Source organism: Pleurodeles waltl, chromosome 9, assembly GCF_031143425.1.
Source record: "Pleurodeles waltl isolate 20211129_DDA chromosome 9, aPleWal1.hap1.20221129, whole genome shotgun sequence".
NCBI classification, from domain to species: Eukaryota; Metazoa; Chordata; class Amphibia; order Caudata; family Salamandridae; genus Pleurodeles; species Pleurodeles waltl.
In genome coordinates, this window is record NC_090448.1 from 562,097,327 (window position 1) to 562,116,742 (window position 19,416).

At 40.8% G+C, this 19,416-nt stretch overlaps 1 protein-coding gene across 1 annotated transcript in view; it reads left to right on the forward strand.

The window, feature by feature from the left end:
* TGFB1 (transforming growth factor beta 1) overlaps positions 1-19,416 on the forward strand; it is a 135,910-nt gene that overhangs the window by 102,861 nt on the left and 13,633 nt on the right. The window contains exons 4-6 of the mRNA XM_069207528.1: positions 895-969; positions 4,349-4,499; positions 9,130-9,286. Of these exons, the coding sequence (XP_069063629.1) occupies positions 895-969; positions 4,349-4,499; positions 9,130-9,286 (383 nt within the window). The remainder of the gene's footprint in view (positions 1-894; positions 970-4,348; positions 4,500-9,129; positions 9,287-19,416) is intronic.

Genomic DNA, 19,416 nt, shown 5'->3' on the forward strand with positions numbered 1-19,416 from the left:
GTTGTTTTAGCAGCTCTTTTATTTTGCTCAATTTGGGTAAATAATACATTTCATTACCTGTGGTAGTCTATTCTAATAAACTATAGGCCAGATTACGACATAGGCAGTCCGAGGATCGCCAATGCCGTGGTGGCTGTCGGACCGACGCGATTTTGGCAGTCTGACCGACCACATTACGAGGTTCGTGGGCAGACCTGCCATCCTACCGCCATCACCCCCAGGATCCTAAATCCTGACAGCCTGACGGCGGTGCTGATTGCAATTAGCCAGGGCGGTGCTGCACTCAGTGCTGCCCTGCTGATTACAACCTTGTTCTCCGTCAGCCTTTTCATGGGGGTTTCACCCGGCTGGCTGGTGGAGAACAAGTGCAGGGATCCACAGGGGGGCCCTTGCACTGCCCATGTGCAGACAGTGAGAAATGAACAAAAGAGGGAGAGGGGAAGAGATTTAAGAAGAAAACAGGAAAGAATATAGGAGTGTACAAGAGAAGAGGAAGAAAAGAGCATCTGATGGTATGCAATTTTGGGGGTCTTGCTTTATGCTTAAGATAGCACTAGGCTTCTTCACAGTGCCGCAGAGATAGGAGATTTAATAAGTAGACAGAGGTTGAAGGAGGGGACATGCAAAATTAAAGAAGGGACACTGAAGAAGGATGCACATAATGTTGGGCTGATTGGCTATATAGCACTACATAGCGCTTAAAGAGCTCTTAAGTCTCTCCAGAGTGGTGAGGAGGTAAGAGTGGACAGAAAGGGAACCCATTACAAAATACCTGATGCAAATATGTCTAGTTATCAATTCAGCAGCTTCATCCTTGGTGTCCAGAGGTTTAGCAGTTCTGTCTATGGAGGTTTTACACATGTGCACTCACCTCTTTGTCACCTTGTGTTTCAGAGGAATTCGAGACCTTCAAGCTCAGCCAAGCCTGCTCATGCAACGCAACGGAAAACTTCAAATTAAGTATTGCAGGTAAACTAGGAAGTGCCCCTATTATAGTTTTGACAGCTGCTACAATGAATGTATCGGAGTGGACAATGAAACAGTACACATGGCAAGCCAAATTGGCTGTAGACTCTCACTGATCTGGGAAACTGTGGGTCTGATTTAGATTTTTACCGTGGGATACTTCCTCACAAACGAAAACGGATATCCCATCCGCTGGGTTACAAGTGAATTATATCCTATGGCACTTGTAATACGGAAATGTATCTTCGCCATGTTTGCAACGGAGTATCCCATCTGTATACTTACCAACAGGCCTGATTCAGAAGTGACTCCTGATTTTTGAAGCCAAAAATGTCTTTATTTTACCCTGCTCTTGCTTCCAATTCAATATGTCAGTGGTTAAAATGTCTATCCCTGTTTTTTTCCATATCCTCCCACTTCCCTCTTGTAAATTTTTGGCATATGCATCCACCAAACTCTAAATCAGACCCTTAGTTTAGTAAGATGTGCCTATCATTGACCATAGGCATGAGCGCACTGACAGCAAGGAAGGTGTCTGTCATTGGCAATAGAAACATAACAACTGTCATCCGGCTCTTGTGGGTCATAGAAAAATATTCACTGGCAAGAAAAGATGCGTATCATAGAAACGTGCAAACACATTTGCAAACACGCATCTTACTAATCACGAGCCGCTACACATATACACAATACTTAGCGGCAGTATCTTGGCTATAAATGGACCGACCCATTGCCGTCCTTCAGATGGTGCTTTGCCAACTCCCCGGATTTACTGACAGCCCAAATGAGGCGCTGGCAGTTTTCCCTCCTAGCTTTTCCTCTCTCTTTCTGGCACGAGTCTACGCACTGTTGGCAGCCTGAGGCCTCGGAACTGAAGAGAACTGGAGAGAAATTTTAGGAGGTGCGCTGCCATGCGAGGCCTGAGAATGAATTCCGCACATAGATGCAATAAAGAGAAGCCGTTCTTGACAGCCCTTCCTTCCAGAACATTTCGCCTCATCTGGTGGCTCCCGTCAGCCGCGCTTGTCCTTCAGTCTGACAGGTTTCAAGTTAGCATGAGGTCAGCCTGAATCCTGGCAGCGGGTCGTTACTTGATGTGCGTGAGTTTTGGAGGCCTAAACGTTGGGCATTTGTTTTCGCCCTTCAGGCTGCAGTTCAATTGGAATATACCGAGAAGGTGTTCCTGCACCAGTGCTGTAGATCTAGTGCAGTGTGATACGGCATTCACTTCTATGATGACGTTGCTTAGTTGATATATAATAGTGTGGTTTTCATGTGGTAAAGCTATGTCTTTGGCATACTAGAGTGTAGTAATAACACGTTTATGCTATGGATTTGTCACATTATGGACCACATTTTTATACTATGACTTTGGAACATGATGCTACGTGTGCTTGTGTTTGTATATAACGTGTGTGTTATTGGCCTACTGGCAGTTTTCATTAGACACAGCTCTGTATTAGCTAAACTGTGATGCAGTATTCACATTTCACAAGCAGGCAGCCTTGTGTAATAAACGCCTAGCACTATGCTTCACTGGTAAGTGTGTTCTGAGTTGTATAGGATGGCATAGGATTTGTTCTTGAAGCATACCCTTCCAGTCCAAATTCCTATCCTAGGCCAACTCAGAAGAATGCCACTCAGTGGACGTGTTCTGCTGGGCACTGCAGCATGCATCCAATGCGTGCTGTTAGGGAAATAAACACTTTTCTTCTTGTTAACACCTGTTTCAGGGAGGCGTCGTTTATCAAGCAAAGCCGTGCCTGGCTATCTTAGTAGCAGGGGCTTTGGGCCAGATGTATCATCCATTTTTGCATTCGCAAACAGTGCAAATGGCCGTTTGCGAATGCAAAAATGCCTTTCAGTACTTATGAAAGGCATTCGCATACGCAAATTTAAGGAATCGTTAAAATAGCGATTCCTTAAATTTGCGAGCCCATTTAGAGAATCGCAAATTGCTATTCTCAAAATAAGAAATCGCAAATAAGGAATCCTTATTTGCGATTTCTAAACCACATGTAAAAAGCAATTCCTTAATGCAAATTTGGCATTAAGGAATCGGTATTACCACCAAGTTGAACTTGGTGGTAACCATGTGCAAATTTTAAAAATGCATTAAAAAATGCATTTTTAAAATTGACATGTAACACACACATGCCCCTTTGGCATGTGTGTGTCTTACATGTCCTTAAAAAAATTCTTGGGGTGCAGCAGGCCCCCAGCACCCTGAGGTTTCCATTTCCCAAATTTGCAAATTTCAGTTAGGAATTCACAAATTGGGAAATTCAAAAAATTCGCAAATATGGGCCTACAGGCCCATAGATGCGAACGGGGCCGGTATCGCAATTTGCGATTCGGTAGTAGCATTTGCGATTTTTAAGAAATCTCTATTACCGAATCGCAAGTATGATACATAGCATTTTGCGAATGAGGAATAGCGATTTCTTAAAAATCGCTATCACCGAATCATAAAAAGGCTTTTTTGATACATCTGTCCCTTTGTGTCAAAACCTGCAGGTATTTGCGCTGATTTACACTACTAATGCCTCACTAATTCCCCTTGTGCAAAGCTGCGTGAAAGTGGTTTTATGCTGAGAAAAGGGCACCCTTCCAGCGTAAAACATCTATAATTCTGGATAAAAAATCTCCAAGCGAGACTCTGAGTTACTTTGCGCCGACGCAAAGCCTTAGTAAATCCAGACTCCTGTTTCCGATCTCCATAAGTGAATATTCTGGGTTTGGCATATCTGAGTGCAGTACTACTGTAGCAAAGCTGTGGGCTTGCCAAACTGAAGAGCACCCAGTTCCTATGATAGGACTGCCCATACGCCAGCCCTGGGTGCAGAAGTTCTGTAGTAATACTCTGTGTTTGAAAATGTATTTTAGTGTTTTATTTTAACTTGTTTCTTTCTTTCCTGGCTCCTGGCCCCTCTATTCTATTCCTTCTTTTCGACTACTTCCTCAACACGTTTGAGGCAAACTAGGGGTGGCATTCTGCTACGAAATTCGCCTTCACAACAAAGTAGACTGTACAATGGTATTTCTGTTTTAGACATTGGTTAGACCCAGTTCTGGCTGATATTTGAAACCTATAACTGTGTGACTGTATCGCACCACTTCGTAAGTCTCTGGATTTAAAAAATGCTCGTGGGTTACTGGGTTTAAGGATTAATAATCTCTATAAACCATACTAGAAAGTTTCCAAAATAAGCAAAAGCATTTCTACATGATACTTACTACCATCAGCTGATTTGAAGATGGCTTGTGCGAGATCTCATGCACATGTCAATAGAGGATTTCCTCTGTCAAGCAAAGTCATGTCTAGGATATTCTCCCATCTCAGTGACACTCATCACCTAATTTGCTGTACTTGGTCTTCTAGGCTTCGAAAACAAAAGGGGTGACATGGCATCCATCAGCAAGAAGTCCCAAAACTCACCCTACCTGCTGATCATGTCCACACCCGCTGAGCGAGCGGACCATCTACAAAGCTCCCGGCGCAAACGGGCCCTGGATTTTGAGTTCTGCTCTACGTAAGTTCCTGCACCAACCACGTACCTGCTGCACCACAACTATTCATTCATAATCTCTTATGTACCTCTTCTTTGTTTGCTACTTTTATTCATCTTTGTCTTATCTTTGCTATAATTTTCCTTATCTTTTGTTTGTTTATTAATTTTTCAATTTGTTTTTAATTTTATGCTCTCGTTACTAGAATTTCTGTTGCTCTGCTCCTCTGGGACCTTCTGTGCTCCATCCCTCTATGCAATTCCGCTCTCTTCCTGCCTCTCATTATCCATTTCTGTTTTCTCTCTTGGATTATTTTGCATCTTTTTATTACTCTTTTTTCCTTCTGTTCTCCTCGGTTCCTAACTCGTACACCACCTCCTTCTTTCTTAGTTTTAGTTTTTTTTCATGATGACAGGTACAAATACATTCCATATAATAACCACCACTTTAAGTTGCAGCTGGGAAAAAATATTTTTTTGAAAAATATGGGCTCTGCTCATTGACTTGAACGATGCTAATTGATGTATTATTGGGTTTTCAAACTGTGTTACGACATACATGTATACCTTAGCTTTCTCATATATGATGACTTATTTGGATTAAGTTCTTTAGAAGTACTTAATTTTCCTTTCTTCAAGTTTGAGGTGTCCCATTGTAACAGTTGTACCTTTCAATTGTCTTTATTGCTTTGGCACGTTTGCTTCTGATGTGCCAATTACCTGAGGCGACATATAGCTTTCAAAGTCATAATGGGGAACTGATGTCACGCCAGTTTATTCACAGAAGAGTGAAAACCCTGAAAATGTATAGGGATGAGGTAAGGGACCTTTTTTTTACAGGGGAGTGCACACAACCTCCCTCCCTGAGCTACTTGCGGCCCCAGGGACACCATGCTCCAGGGCTTTTGTATGTTTTTTTGCTAAAAGTAACTATATCTTGTGCCCTAAGGTAAATATAACCCATGCCCTCGCCATTCACAGTTCTCTCATCAGCAGTTTTACTGCAAATGTTACAGTGGTATTATCAATGCTGTCATAGAAGATGTCATGATTGATGTAATATCTGGGGTAATTAGCAGTGCATGGTGTGCATTATTTATAGTTTACCTTAGGCCACGAGTTATAGCTTCTTGAAATAACTTTTAACTATAACAGCTGAATTTCTGTGGTTTTGTGCAAGTAAAATCTGAGCCTACCTATAATATTTATATATATATATATATATATATATATATATATATATATATATATATATATTGAAAAAAACACATCGACTAAAAACGCGCCACCTTCTCTGCGTTCAACACCACAAAGCACCAAGACGTATTAGGCACCAGCGTATTTATTATGAAAAAACCTTACGCGTTTCGGAGCTGACGCTCCTTAATCACAGGTTGTTACAAGTACCTGATTCCATTGCTTATTTGAAGACCACCACCATATTTTTTCAACCCTAGTTACAAAATAAACAAAGGACTAACAGAACACATACTTTTCCAGGAAAAATGTCAGCCATCTTTGAATAAACTTACTATTTCTTAGAATCTATTGTACTACATATTATATATTGTACTCTATTTCCATCCACAAAAAGTATATTTCCCTTATGAAAATATAAACATAGTAGAATAATCCAAAACAATTAGAAGAATAATTAAAAAATACATTTCTCAAACTAATGATATAAATTTAACTTAATTCTACAATATCACACCCTCATACATAAATCTTAAACCTTCATCTAACATATCTCTTATCGGAATGCACTACAAATCCACAAAATAATAATGAAATTTATATAACGATATTAAAAGAAAAACTTAATTATACGTCACTGTTTAGATCTTTTCCTGTTTTCCTTCTTGCCTTGGTATAATAGCTCTTTTGCACCAGTTGTATCTAAATATTTAAACAAAAACAAAAATACCAAAAATATTGTTATATACTTGTACCTACTTAAAACAACTACCCTATTATCAAAGAACGATATTATTATGTATATATATATATGTGTGTATATATATATATATATATATATATATACATATATATATATATATATATATATAGCATATGTATTCTCCTGTGTGGCCTTTACACTATGCGCATTCTGACAGCTGAAATCATCCTAAATGTACCGATGATTCCTCATCAAGGTTAAAGCCTTCAGGGGGCATTGTTCTGTATTTCATTATATATTTCGACTCCAATATTCGTAATTCTTGTTCTCTATTTCCTCCCCGTATATTTAGAGGAACATTAGCAAGTACACAAAATTGCAGAAGTCTACTATTTTTTCCATGACATTGTGCAAAGTGTCTAGCTATGGGATATGTTTTATCCTCCTTGGATATAGCTCTCGTGTTCTGATATTCGTTTCTTCGCTTTATGGATGGTACTACCAATGTAACATTTAGCACATGGACATTGTAATGCATAAACGCAAAATTCAGTATTACAATTATGATGTTTCTTTATCACAAAAGGTTGAGTAGATTGGGATAATTGTATTTATTTACAACTTTTACTACCTTTACATGCCTCACAGGAGCCACAGGTAAAAAAGTCCTGTATCGATGACTGTTTCTGATTCTTACTGGATTCATAAAGACTGGAACATAATTTGTCTTTAGGAGATGCACATCTTCTAAAGGTAATCTGAGGTCTTTCCCCAATTACCTTTACCAACTTTTCATCCAACTTTAATATATCCCACTATTTATTCAAGATACACCTTACTTCTCTAGCTTGGTCATTATAGGTAGTAATAAACCTGATAGGTTGAATACCTTTCACACTGTCCTTCACCTTTGGAACTAATAATTTGTCACGATCCATCGTCATCACTCTCCTCAATGTATTACCAATAAGGTTTCAAGGATAACCTCTCTCTTGGAACCTTATACTCATTGCCTCTGCTTCATGATAAAAATCTTCATTATCAGTGCAATTCCTTCTAGCTCTCAATAATTCTCCATATGGAATACTCCATATGAGATTCTTTGGATGACAACTATTGGCATGGAGTAAACTATTTCCTGCTGTCTTTTTGCGATGCAAGAATCTTGTTAATCTCATATTTCTAACCTGCAATTTAAGATCCAAAAATTATGTTTTGGAACAGTGTATATGAACTGTGAATTTTAAATTTAACTGGTTTTCATTCAAGGATCTCACAAAATCCAGTGCCTCTTTTTCACTGCTGTTCCAAATACAAAAAATATAATCTATGTATCGGGTCCACAAGACTGCATGCTCTTCAAATAGATCCATATTATACACTACCTGTTCCTCCCACCAATCTAAAAAGAGGCCTGCATAACTAGGAGCGAAGCATGTTCCCATCGCTGTCCCTTGGGTTTGGCGGTAGATCTGATTATTAAAGATGAAAAAATTATTTGTTAAACATATTCTAATCTTGTGCACTAACATTTCAGTATGTTGTAAAAAGAAGATGGATCTTGCTCTTAAAAAATATCTGATTGCTGTAATACCCATTTCATGTGGGATGCAAGTGTATAAACTTTCAACATCTAAACTGAGCATCAGGAATTGTTCATCCCAGACAATACCTTCAATCCGTCAAAAAAAAATCACCAGTGTCCTTAATATAAGAAGGTAAGGCTTCAACAAATGGTCGAAGAAAACAATCAACATATTTAGATGTATTCCCTAATAGACTTCCTCTAGATGAAACAATCGGTCTACCCGGTGGATTCATTGGGTCCTTGTGTAATTTTGGAAGTAGATAAAGTACTCGGAGTTTAGGAAAATCACATTTTAAGTATAAATATTCATTTTTTGTAGTGATTGTTTCATCATACCAATTTTGTAATTGTTTTCAAAAAATCATTTTTTTGCGGCTTGTTATCAGTGGATTTATGTATATATATATATATATAGATAGATGTATAGATATACATAAACACGCACACACATTTCTGAAGGATAAACCATAACTAATGAGCATTCCTTTCTCAAGGGGTTTCACTCTTTCACACCCAAAAGAATAGGCTGCAAATGAAGGCACTGAATGACTTGGTAACACTTTGGCATATCATAGAGAAACTAGCATTGGCAAAATTATTAGATCTGGGATTTTAATGTGGGAATGCATGTAAACATAGCCATTCTCAAATGTTGTTTACATGAGTAACATGCAAAATACTGTTTATCACATTAAAGCTTTCTAAAGTTTTAACAGTGCTTGGAAAAAGTAGGAAAAAAATATTATTTTCTCTCTATAATAATACATATAGGAAAAAAAGAATTGAATGTGAAAAACAACATGATGATTGAGTATACTTTTTAGATGTAAAGTAGCCCCTCTTGCATTCCGAAGGAAGCACCTTCTGGAAGTCGGAATGACAAAATAAATAGCCAACGGAAATAAGTGAGAGTGTTATTCATCTGGTGGAACCAAAGACAACTCTATATATATTTTAAAGAATTAGTAGTAGTACATCTAGTAGACATCAGCACTGTCAAGTCAGACCTCAAATCAATCTAGCACAGGTTAAAGGAGGCACTTAAAACAAACCTGTTACAGGAAGTACCCAACGTATAAAAGCATACTCTAATCTTTTTAGCAAAGTAAAGCTTAGTCTTGGATGATAACATAATAAATGATTTCCTTTCCCAACTTAATTTCTAGATCAGAGGAGAAAAACTGCTGTGTGCGCCGTCTGTACATCAACTTTCGCAAAGATCTGGGCTGGAAATGGATCCATGAACCTAAAGGTTACTATGCTAACGTCTGCATGGGGCCCTGCCCCTACATCTGGAGCTTAGACAACAACCAATACACCAAGGTAAGCCTGCAATGCATCCTGGTACTGGTTTGATGTACTTATGAGGCAGTGCAACACCTGTATTGTATATCCATTCTCCCTGTGCAAACACTAACTGTAAACAGAGACTATTTTCGCCAAGAAAAGAACGAAGAAGGCTGGATTATCTGTGAAAAAGTGTAATCACTACAAGTCCTAAAACTGTGGAATTCTTTGCACACAACCTCGAGGGCAAACTGAGAACGTACTTTGTGGAAAAATAAATGCACGGACACAAAGTTTGTCCTAGGAGCCCACCACTGCTGTTGGCAAATGTCTGTGTTGCCGAATGTCAAGGCTACATTTTCTTTATTCCACCTGATATGTCTTTCTTACACCACCCTGCACTTCTTGTCTCGTCACTCTTGCATCTTTTTCTATCTACGCATTTTCCCTTAATCACTGTTTTCCTGTCTTACTTTGTCCTTTTTTCTGCCTTTCCTGCCTTTCTCTCTCATGCTGGATCAAAGCCTGTTGATTAAAATTACACCGGTCCCCAAAAATGAGTGATTATGCTCACCACCAGCACAAGTTAAGCACTGCCCAAAGTGTACTAAAATCAGTGCCCAAAACAAGGACTCTTACAATTACTCTCACAACTAACAAATCTCTCCTTCAGAGCTGGATCAGTCTTTGTCAATTAAGCTGATATCTAGTCCAGAAGCTGTATTGATTCTGAAACTCTCCATGGCCTATGCCTATCCCGAGATGATAAAGTCAGTCATCTAAGAGATATCACTAAGAAATGTTGTATGTTCAAAGAAGTGTATATGTTTTTAACATGTTTTAGGAAATCAATTTGGAAATTGCTTCTGTGTGGTGATACCCTCTGAATGGAATAAAGTTTCCAGGCGCTACCCTCGCTCCTAAATCTGGTATTACTAGCTAATCTGCATGGAATGGGGAATAACCAAGCATCCCCTTTTCCAGGTGTAATTCTGCATAGATTTCCTTGTTCCGTAATGATTAACATTCCTGTTTACCACCATTGAGCAGGCAGTAAATGGGAGTGTGGGGGCCTGGGTGGGGCGGGGCAGGAAGGATGTAAGGGATGATGGGAGGCTTATGTTGGCAAAAGAGAACGTTGTGTGCTGCCATAGATGGCGGTTGGGTGGGGAGGGATGGGGCCATGGCTGTTTGTCCTTGTAGAACAAACGTTTTACGTGCTAAAATGTCTGGCTTGTAAGATTGGGCCCGGTGTTGGGGCACCCAGGAAATTGCGTTCTCATTGGGTCTAAATCTACCCCACCATAGGGTTCCTGATACCTCACTCTTGATTGGGGCCAAAGTCTTTACATCTTGCATAGTTTGTATGCAGGATGCATTCTTTTTCTTAAAACGCAGTAGGAAATTTAATGCTTTTGCTTCAAATGCAAGCCTAACTCTTACATGGGCTTCTAATTTCATTTTGTTTATTACACCTCCAATATCACACTACCAGTGACAAGACTACCACCAATACCACCACCAAAGCCAGTACCTCCAATGCCACTGTCAACACCATCACCAAAACCAACTACATTGTCACCGACACTCTTGCCAATACCACCGACTCCAGTACCTCTACCACTACCACCAATACCTATACCAATACCACTATCTATCTTCCAACAGTATCACTCCCACCCAACCACTAACGTTATGTTAGCAGTGTTTTCCCTTATCATGACTTCATAGATCCCACTTGGTCTCCAGGCAAACACAGATCCGTCCTCACCACTTCACAATAAGCTGGGGAGAACGGACATGTGATGACCAGGATATCTCTCTCAAACGTACTTGGGATGAATGTGTGCTAGGCACACAAAAGCCTTTCAGACGCTCTCAGGCTTTCTGGTTGATACCTGTGAGTTACCAGTACACTTGCGCCCTAGGTTGCACACACAAGAAATCCACAATGTTATTTTTAGAGCTTTATTTTAAAGTCAGTTTTATTGCTGCGCAAATGCACAATATTGATAGGCATGTAAGGAAAGCCCATGGCACTACAACCACCATCATTTCCTATCACTGGTACTATTGCATGGAAACCTATCTATGAGGCCTGTGTTCTCCTTTTGTAGTCACATTGAATCCACATCTAGTATAATTGCTAGCATGTCTTTTCAGAGCTTTTTCCATGTGTTTGAAGTATTCTCGATAAGCATGCATCAGATTGACAGTGACTCCCGGAAACGGAAGTGGTGGTACTGCAGGAGTCATCCTGCTCCCATGACCATCAACATTGTGAAAACTGTCCCCTCTATCACTGCAGGCAGCTGTCGGGATGCTCAGAGTGAGCCCTCCTATATGTGGAAGAGTGGACATGGGTGAAAGGAGGCTTCCTTCTTTTTCTCATGGGTTGATTTAGAGTTGCAGGAAGCAACCTGCCAGCATGGATTTTTTAAGGTACCGATTTGTTGCTATGAGAGTATGGGTTTCCATACTAAAAGTGTGCTGGCCACCACTCACTTTTTATGAGAGTTCCGGAGCACTGAGAAAATATGGGTAGGTGTAGGACGAGAAAGTGCTGTGGGAGCTGGCCTTTAGGATGCTTAAAATGAGTTGTTGTCGAGACTGGGGAGCTATTAGGTTATGTTTGTATTTGTTCACTGATTTAGGGTAGTTACTGCTAGGGCTGGGTGATATGCAAATTGTGAAATGCGCTTTGCAAAGTTTTATAAAGCATTCCGCTTTGCAGGGTTTTAGAAAGCATGCAACAATTTGCTTGTAGAAGAATACTCCACAAATGCATTCTCTGCAAACTAACATTTCTGTCCTTTTGCAGAAACAAATCTGTGTGAAGCCCCTGCAAAGATTTCTAAGCTTGTTGAATTTCGAAGAAATCTTCACGGAGTTTGCAGATGCAAAAATTTGTGAGGCGATTAGGCCAGATTTTTGTTCAAATCTGCTTGTTAAAAAGGCGGTCCAATTCACACAGCATACATTTATGGCGCTGCCACTCCATTTGCCAAAACTGCAGGCCACATTGTCTTTTCCTGTGGCTGCTACTTCTGGGACACTCCTTGAGGTGGCTGCCAATTTCAAGGTCATTGGTAGGCCAGAACCAGGATAGCCGCCTCTTTGCAGCTTTCCCTGGAAACAAAGCTGTCTTAGCTGCACCTCTTTCCATCCCTACCTAGAGGACACATTCTGTGTCCTGACGACACTACAAAAGATATCACCAGTCATGTTGTTGTTAACATGCCTAAACAGGACTCATTTTACCAAGGAGACTTGAGCCTGTTTCAGACATTTGTACCTTTTAGGTCTTGCCTACAGTCGAGTTTAGATGATTGTCGTCGAAGATCTATTGTCTCTAATGCTGTGAACTATAGACATAATGGGACTTTTGGTCTGCCCTTTGTTCTTGATTGGGTGGCTTTCTAGTGCATCATTACTAAACTTCTAATCCAATGACTTTTTTGCATTTTCTTTGTTTGTCCTGACTCGTTTCAGTTTCTTCTTTACGATATTCTGACAGGATGATTTGTGTCCTTCTAGGGCTTGCTTTCATGGAACATTCTTATTTTCTGCTAGCACTCCTTGGCAGTGCATGTGTTTTCTTGCTCTCTCCCTTGTGTTCTACTTTCCTATTGAACCCCCTGTTGTCCATTCTAAAGATCTGAACCGTCTTCTCTTTGTTGCATCCCCATCCCTCCTGGTGAGTCCTGCTGCTCTGCAGCATTGACATCCTCCCCCCACCCAACTCGCTCCTCCATTGCTCTCCTGACTCTCCCCTTCACATTATTCTTTTAATATATTTTTAATTTAATTTCTTGGAGGACTGCGATTCTCTGGGTGGCACCTCCTTTCTCAAAACACGAATTTGCATACATATTTTCAGTTTTTTTTATCTGCTACTCCAAGACACGTCTTACATCCTGCAGTAGCAAATAAAGAAAAAAAATATTGGTGCATTATGTCATAAGCCCACACTTGTGAGGTGATGCTCGTGCATATATATATATCAATAAGCTGGGCTGCTATAGCATCAGGACACACAAATGCACATGCATGATGATGTATTGCCATTGATGTCCCAATCTTGTTTTTTTTGCAGAAACTTTTCAACATCTAATAACAAGCTATTTTTTTCTTATTGCCTTTGTGGAACATCATTAGAAAAAACATTAGCAAAGCCAACAGGTCTGCATTGCTTTTAAAATTGGAGACCGGTTGGTTGTGCCAGTGCTGGTTCCCAACTGGTGGGCTCTTTCTCGTGATAAACATTTAAAAAGCTCAGATGCACATAGGAACAGTCACCCAAAAAATCTGGTGCATATTCCATGCTCAGCTAGAATACTGGAAAGTAAAAACGCTATGGGAAAAACAATAGCGCCCCTAGCAGTATTTAATCAGTGGGGTTTACTTCCCCATACTGAACCCTGAAAGTTAGAATGAAGTATAATGTGTGGGTTTGGTTTAACCCTTTGTAAAACTGCATTTTTTCAACTGCACAAATTAGCACAGGTAACACCTGGTGACATTTGCATGGGGGGAAATGTAGGTTCAAGCAATATTTCGAGAAACTTGAAATGCCAGACTGAGTGAAAAGGACCAGATTTATTAAAGGTTTTGTATTACCCTTGCGCCATGCAAGGGGCAGCAGGGTGACACAAAATCTAGAACGAGATTTACCAAGTCAGGCAAGCCCACCTTTTGTGGTCCAGTGTATCTTGGTAAATCTAAAGTTGCGCAAGGCAGCGCAAGCCGCTGCCTTGCGTTACTCAGCCCCAGGGAGGTGTTCCATGGCTATAGTGTCGGTGTTCCCAGGCATTCACCCATTGAATTTGGTGCATTGCCAGGTTTACCATGAGTTTTAGACCTGGGAATGTGACAAAATACTACTGCTTCTCAGGGGAGGCGAAATGAGAAGAAATATCGGTATTTCTCATTGTTTTGTGCAGCACATATGGAAAGAGGAAAAAGCCTCAAAATATTGCTTTTGTACTGGAAGGTATCCCTTCCTGCACAAAACCAGTCCTACTTGCAACACAGACGCCCTTGCACAATAGGTCAAGGGTGCCTGCGTTCATTGGTGGTAGGCAGCCAAAAGCATGTCAGCGCAAGGAGAGAACAGGAATGAGCCATATTTAGATAGGTATGCGCATTCCTGCCCTCTTCCTTTCATGCAGTGCAGAAAGTTGTCTTGCTGCATTGCGTTACCTGAAAAAAATGTTAAATCTAGCCCCAAATTTTCATTGACCTCCTTAGAATCAGAGGCATATCAGATTGGTTTACTAATTTGACATATTGTGACCCCAACCGTTCTCCTGGTGTATTTCTATCATAACCTGTATCTCCTTCCCTTCTCTGCCAGTTGACTACTGGGGCCACATATTGCTAAACCGCACAAAAAAAGTTGAATGGGAGTGGGCTGATTCACATGGTAGGCCGGCTAGTCCACGCTCACTCAAGTGAAAGGGGTATGGGATCAACAGAAGTTTAAGAGGACTTGAAAACTAAACATTTTTGCCATGTATCATAAGGCAGTGTAATGCAGGCACACCTAAATGTAGAGTCCATTGACATGACAGAAGACCACTACCCAAACAAACTGGATATCAGACACGTCTGATAGTGCATTTAACACATTAGGATCCCTTCTGGCACCTCACAGAACTATTGACTGTTTTGTAATGGAAATCATTTACTTCCAAAATTCTAGGAATTAAGCATCTATGGTCCATTTAGGCATAGTGAGTTAAATTAATTAAATTGGCAATTTCTCAACCAGCCATAGCAAGGAATATTTATTTTTTGGGGGAGAGAGTTGGCTGCCCCCGAGTAATAATAATATGAAGGTAGATTTTAGAGAGATGTCTTATGAACTTTTAAACACAGCTATCAACTAATCCCACTCACAATTTGTGGTGTAAATGTACATACATTGGTATGGTTATAACCACAGTGTCTGTTTTCTTGCTACTAAGCTACTACTTGTTGAGCCCTTAGTTCCTCAGTAGATATTAAATTAGCTGTGTGTGTCCAGCACTCTGAAGTGATCAGACGTGATAAGCACTATACAAACCTTAATAAATATATCTGAAAAGTCACAAAAATGTTATCTATCTATCTATCTATCTATCTATCTATCTATCTATCTATCTATCTATTACCTACTGGTGTTCTCCAGTAGGTAGTTGTAGTTAGGACCTAGTTTCCATTGGAAAAGTGTTTTTTGACTTGCCTATATCTTTGGCACCATTTGAAGAATATTCAGGAAAGTTTCCCCAAAAAAGTGTGCCCAAAGGTCTTGTTGCGCATGGAAAGTTTTGGGATGATCCGTCAAAGGGGGACCAAGAAAAAGGGGGATTAAAAAAGTGTGTTTCCCATCGTAATTCCCATAGACTCTTTAAACACGCTTGAAATCCGACCTTCTGGACGGAATTACACCAAAACTGGCAGAAAACTAGCTTTTGTTCCCCAGCTTACTCTTTTTGTTTTTTGGTGTAAATCCGTTCAGTAATATACAAGAAATATAAAAAAATCAAAATTTGTATATCTAGTGTAGCTTCAACTTTGCGAATACTGCGGATCCCGTGCAGAGATCTGATTGACTGCCAGAACTTCAACCAGAAAGGGTTGGCAGCCATTTTGAGACTCGGCTTCAGCCAAGTCTCAAAAACAAACAAAAAAAAAGACAAGGGGTCAAGGTACATTTACCCTAAACCCCTAGACTTGATGCAAGGGTCCCCCTTGAACCCTGCCAGGACAAAAAAGCATTTTTGTTTAAATTCACTGCAAAACGTACAAATATTCATGAATTTTGTTGTGATTAAAAAAGAAAAAAGCAAGTGCAGTCTCCTGCGCTTGCTTTTAACTTTGCCCCCTGGTGCACCTTGTCCAGGGGGTATGTGATTTTATTGTCAATGTTGGCTGTGAAGTTGGGCAGCCCCAACTCAGTATTATTCAGAAGGGTGATGTCCATGTTTCCGGATCCGTTGGACAAGCTCACAAGCATGTCCGCAATGGCCAGGCTGCAGATTAAGAAGTACATCAGTGATTGAAGATTCCAGCACTTGGCGATCATGATGATCACCAGGATGTTTTCCAGCAAGCTGCCTATGCCCAGGATCAGAGACACCTCCGGGGACACAAAAAGTTGCTTGTAGCACCCTTTGCAATTGTGACTCTTTCTAGCTGACTCTTTAGTAACCCCCACATGTGTCCCATGAGTTTGATTTCTGAAGTGAAGAGACAGGTCATTCCCTGATAAAGAGAGGAGTTCATATTTTTTCTGAGATATAATCCTGTCAGGTGATTGCGATTTCCTGATATGTAGCTAGCTTGGCATTCTCGTGGCAAAAGGTAGAAAAAACAGCTAAGATAGTCATCCAAAAATTCACATTAAAAAAGCTTTTGAGGTACGTTAGACAGCATATTCTGAGTCCTATCAAGAGAAGCGTCTGCCTGACATGCCCATATATTTGTTAGTCGATGTCTGCTACGACGTATTAATGCTCAATGCAAGACACTTGTATTTAATACACCCCGTAAATCTAATGTTCAGTGACGTATGTTTACTCTTGTAATTTATTAGGATGCTCCTCTGAAAACCTCACTAGATTGTCTTGAGATGTCTTTGCGCTTGAATACTGTCCATCAGAGGAATGTAAAAGTGTCCTTAAAGTATCATTTATTTCTAAATCAAAATATATATTTAAAATTCAATTAAATCCTTCCTTTTTGAAACCATGAACAATTGAGATACCGTCTTGCTTAGACTATTTTTAAGTATTTTCAATGCCATTTGTTGAGTAAATAAATATGCCATTTCTGATGTTTTCTACATTCCTTGCCCTTCGCTCTGCGTAAGATGCAACTGCCAATTTGTTTCTCACATTGCCTGGGGGGGGGGGCAGTGTACAAACACATAAGGGGTCAGGATATAGCTATCCTGACCCCATATGACACATGTAGGGGTAAAGACCCCTCATTGGCAAAAAAATGCTCATTATTTGTTTTTCGGCCAATCCGTGGATCCTCGAATCCGGGGGGAAAAAAAGGCCTGATTGGATGGCCGCAACCTGACAGAAATATTAACGTGTGTGTTACGAAAACCGTACAAATTTGCTAAAAAAAACAAAGGTTACAGGGATGTTATATTTAGGTTGACCTTTTACCCATACAAAACCATAAAAATTCAGCAGTTATAGTTATCTGAAGAAACTCTAACTCGTGCCTGAAAGTAATTTGGAGCAATAAGTTGTAGTTTCTTTACATAAGTATAACTATAAGTATAACTATAACTGCTAAATTTCTGTGGTTTTGTATGGGTAAAACATCCACCTAACTATATTGTCCCTCTAACCTTTGTTTTTTTCAGTCAATTTCTATTATATATATATACATCTATCTATCTATCTATCTATCTATCTATCTATCTATCTATCTATCTATCTATCCATCTATCTATCTATATATATATATATGTTTGATGGCATGTGTAGCTGCAGATACACATGCTGTGCACAGTCCGCCATCTGGTGTTGGGCTCGGAGTGTTACAAGTTGTTTTTCTTCGAAGAAGTCTTTTCGAGTCACGAGACCGAGGGACTCCTCCCATTTCGACTCCATTGCGCATAGGCGTCGACTCCATCTTAGATTGTTTTTTTTCCGCCATAGGGTTCGGACGTGTTCCTTTTCGCTCCGTGTTTCGGGTCGGAAAGTTAGTTAGAATCTCGGAAAAAATCGTCGGTATTGTTGGCGTTCGGTATCGGGTTAGTTAGAACAAATCGACACCGAATTTTGAAGAGCTCCGGTGGCCCTTCGGGGTTTTTTCGATCCCCCGTCGGGGCCTGGTCGGCCCGGCCACGTGCGACTTCAAGGCTGATGGAACGGACCCCATTCCGCTTCTGCCCAAAATGCCATAATAAGTATCCGTATGCGGATCAGCATCTGGTCTGTAACTTGTGCTTGTCCCCCGAGCACAAGGAGGATACTTGTGAAGCCTGTCGAGCGTTTCGGTCGAGGAAGATGCTGAGAGACTGAAGAGCCAGGAGACTACAAATGGCGTCCACGCCGACAGGTCAAGAACGTTTCGAGGAGGAAGAAGAAGCTTTCTCCATCCGCGAATCGGATTCTGAAGAACTCGACGCCGAAGAAACACCCCAAACCGTGAGTAAGACGTCGAAAATCAAGACTCACGAAAAGTCCACAAAAGCCCAGGGGACGCCACCACCAACAGGCCATGGCTTAACCCGAAAACTAGGTAACCGATCCAAGGCAACGAAAAAGGGCATGCTGGTGTCGAAGTCATCCGACTCCGGTCGAGATACCGCCACACAGCAACCTCGGAGCCGAGACAGCGGCTCTGACAAACTTCGGCACAGAGACAGCGGCACCGAAGAATTTCGGCACCGAGACACCACGCCGAAAACAAAGAAGGTTTCTTCGGAGCCTAAAAAGACTTCCGAAAAGGTTTCGGTTCCGAAACATCCAGCCTCGGAGCCGAAAACTAGTTCCTATACAGAGGAACAAGGATTAACCTCCCAATTACATAGATTTGGAGTGGAGCTTCAAGCTGTAGAGCCTGACTACACGCAAAGAAGACTTCATATTCATGAGGACACAGGGAAGATAACCACTCTTCCCCCAATCAGAATAAAAAGGAAACTTGCCTTTCAACAAAAGGACAAGCAACCACAGGCAATAGTGACAAGGAAAACAACCCCACCACCGTCTCCACCACCATCAATACATGCATCACCAGCAACAACTCCACCACTGATGCACTCACCAGCTCATACTACAATGAGTCAGGATGATCCCGATGCATGGGACCTTTACGATGCTCCAGTGTCTGACAACAGCCCAGACTCCTACCCCACAAAACCGTCACCACCTGAGGACAGTACATCCTACACACAGGTGGTCGCAAGGGCAGCCGAATTTCACAACGTCACCTTACATTCTGAACCAATTGAGGATGACTTTCTGTTTAACACCCTATCCTCCACCCATAGCCAGTACCAAAGCCTTCCCATGCTCCCAGGAATGCTAAGACATTCAAAACAAATATTTCAGGATCCAGTTAAAGGCAGAGCCATAACTCCAAGGGTGGAGAAAAAGTACAAGCCACCGCCAACAGATCCAATCTATATTACAACACAACTAACACCAGACTCA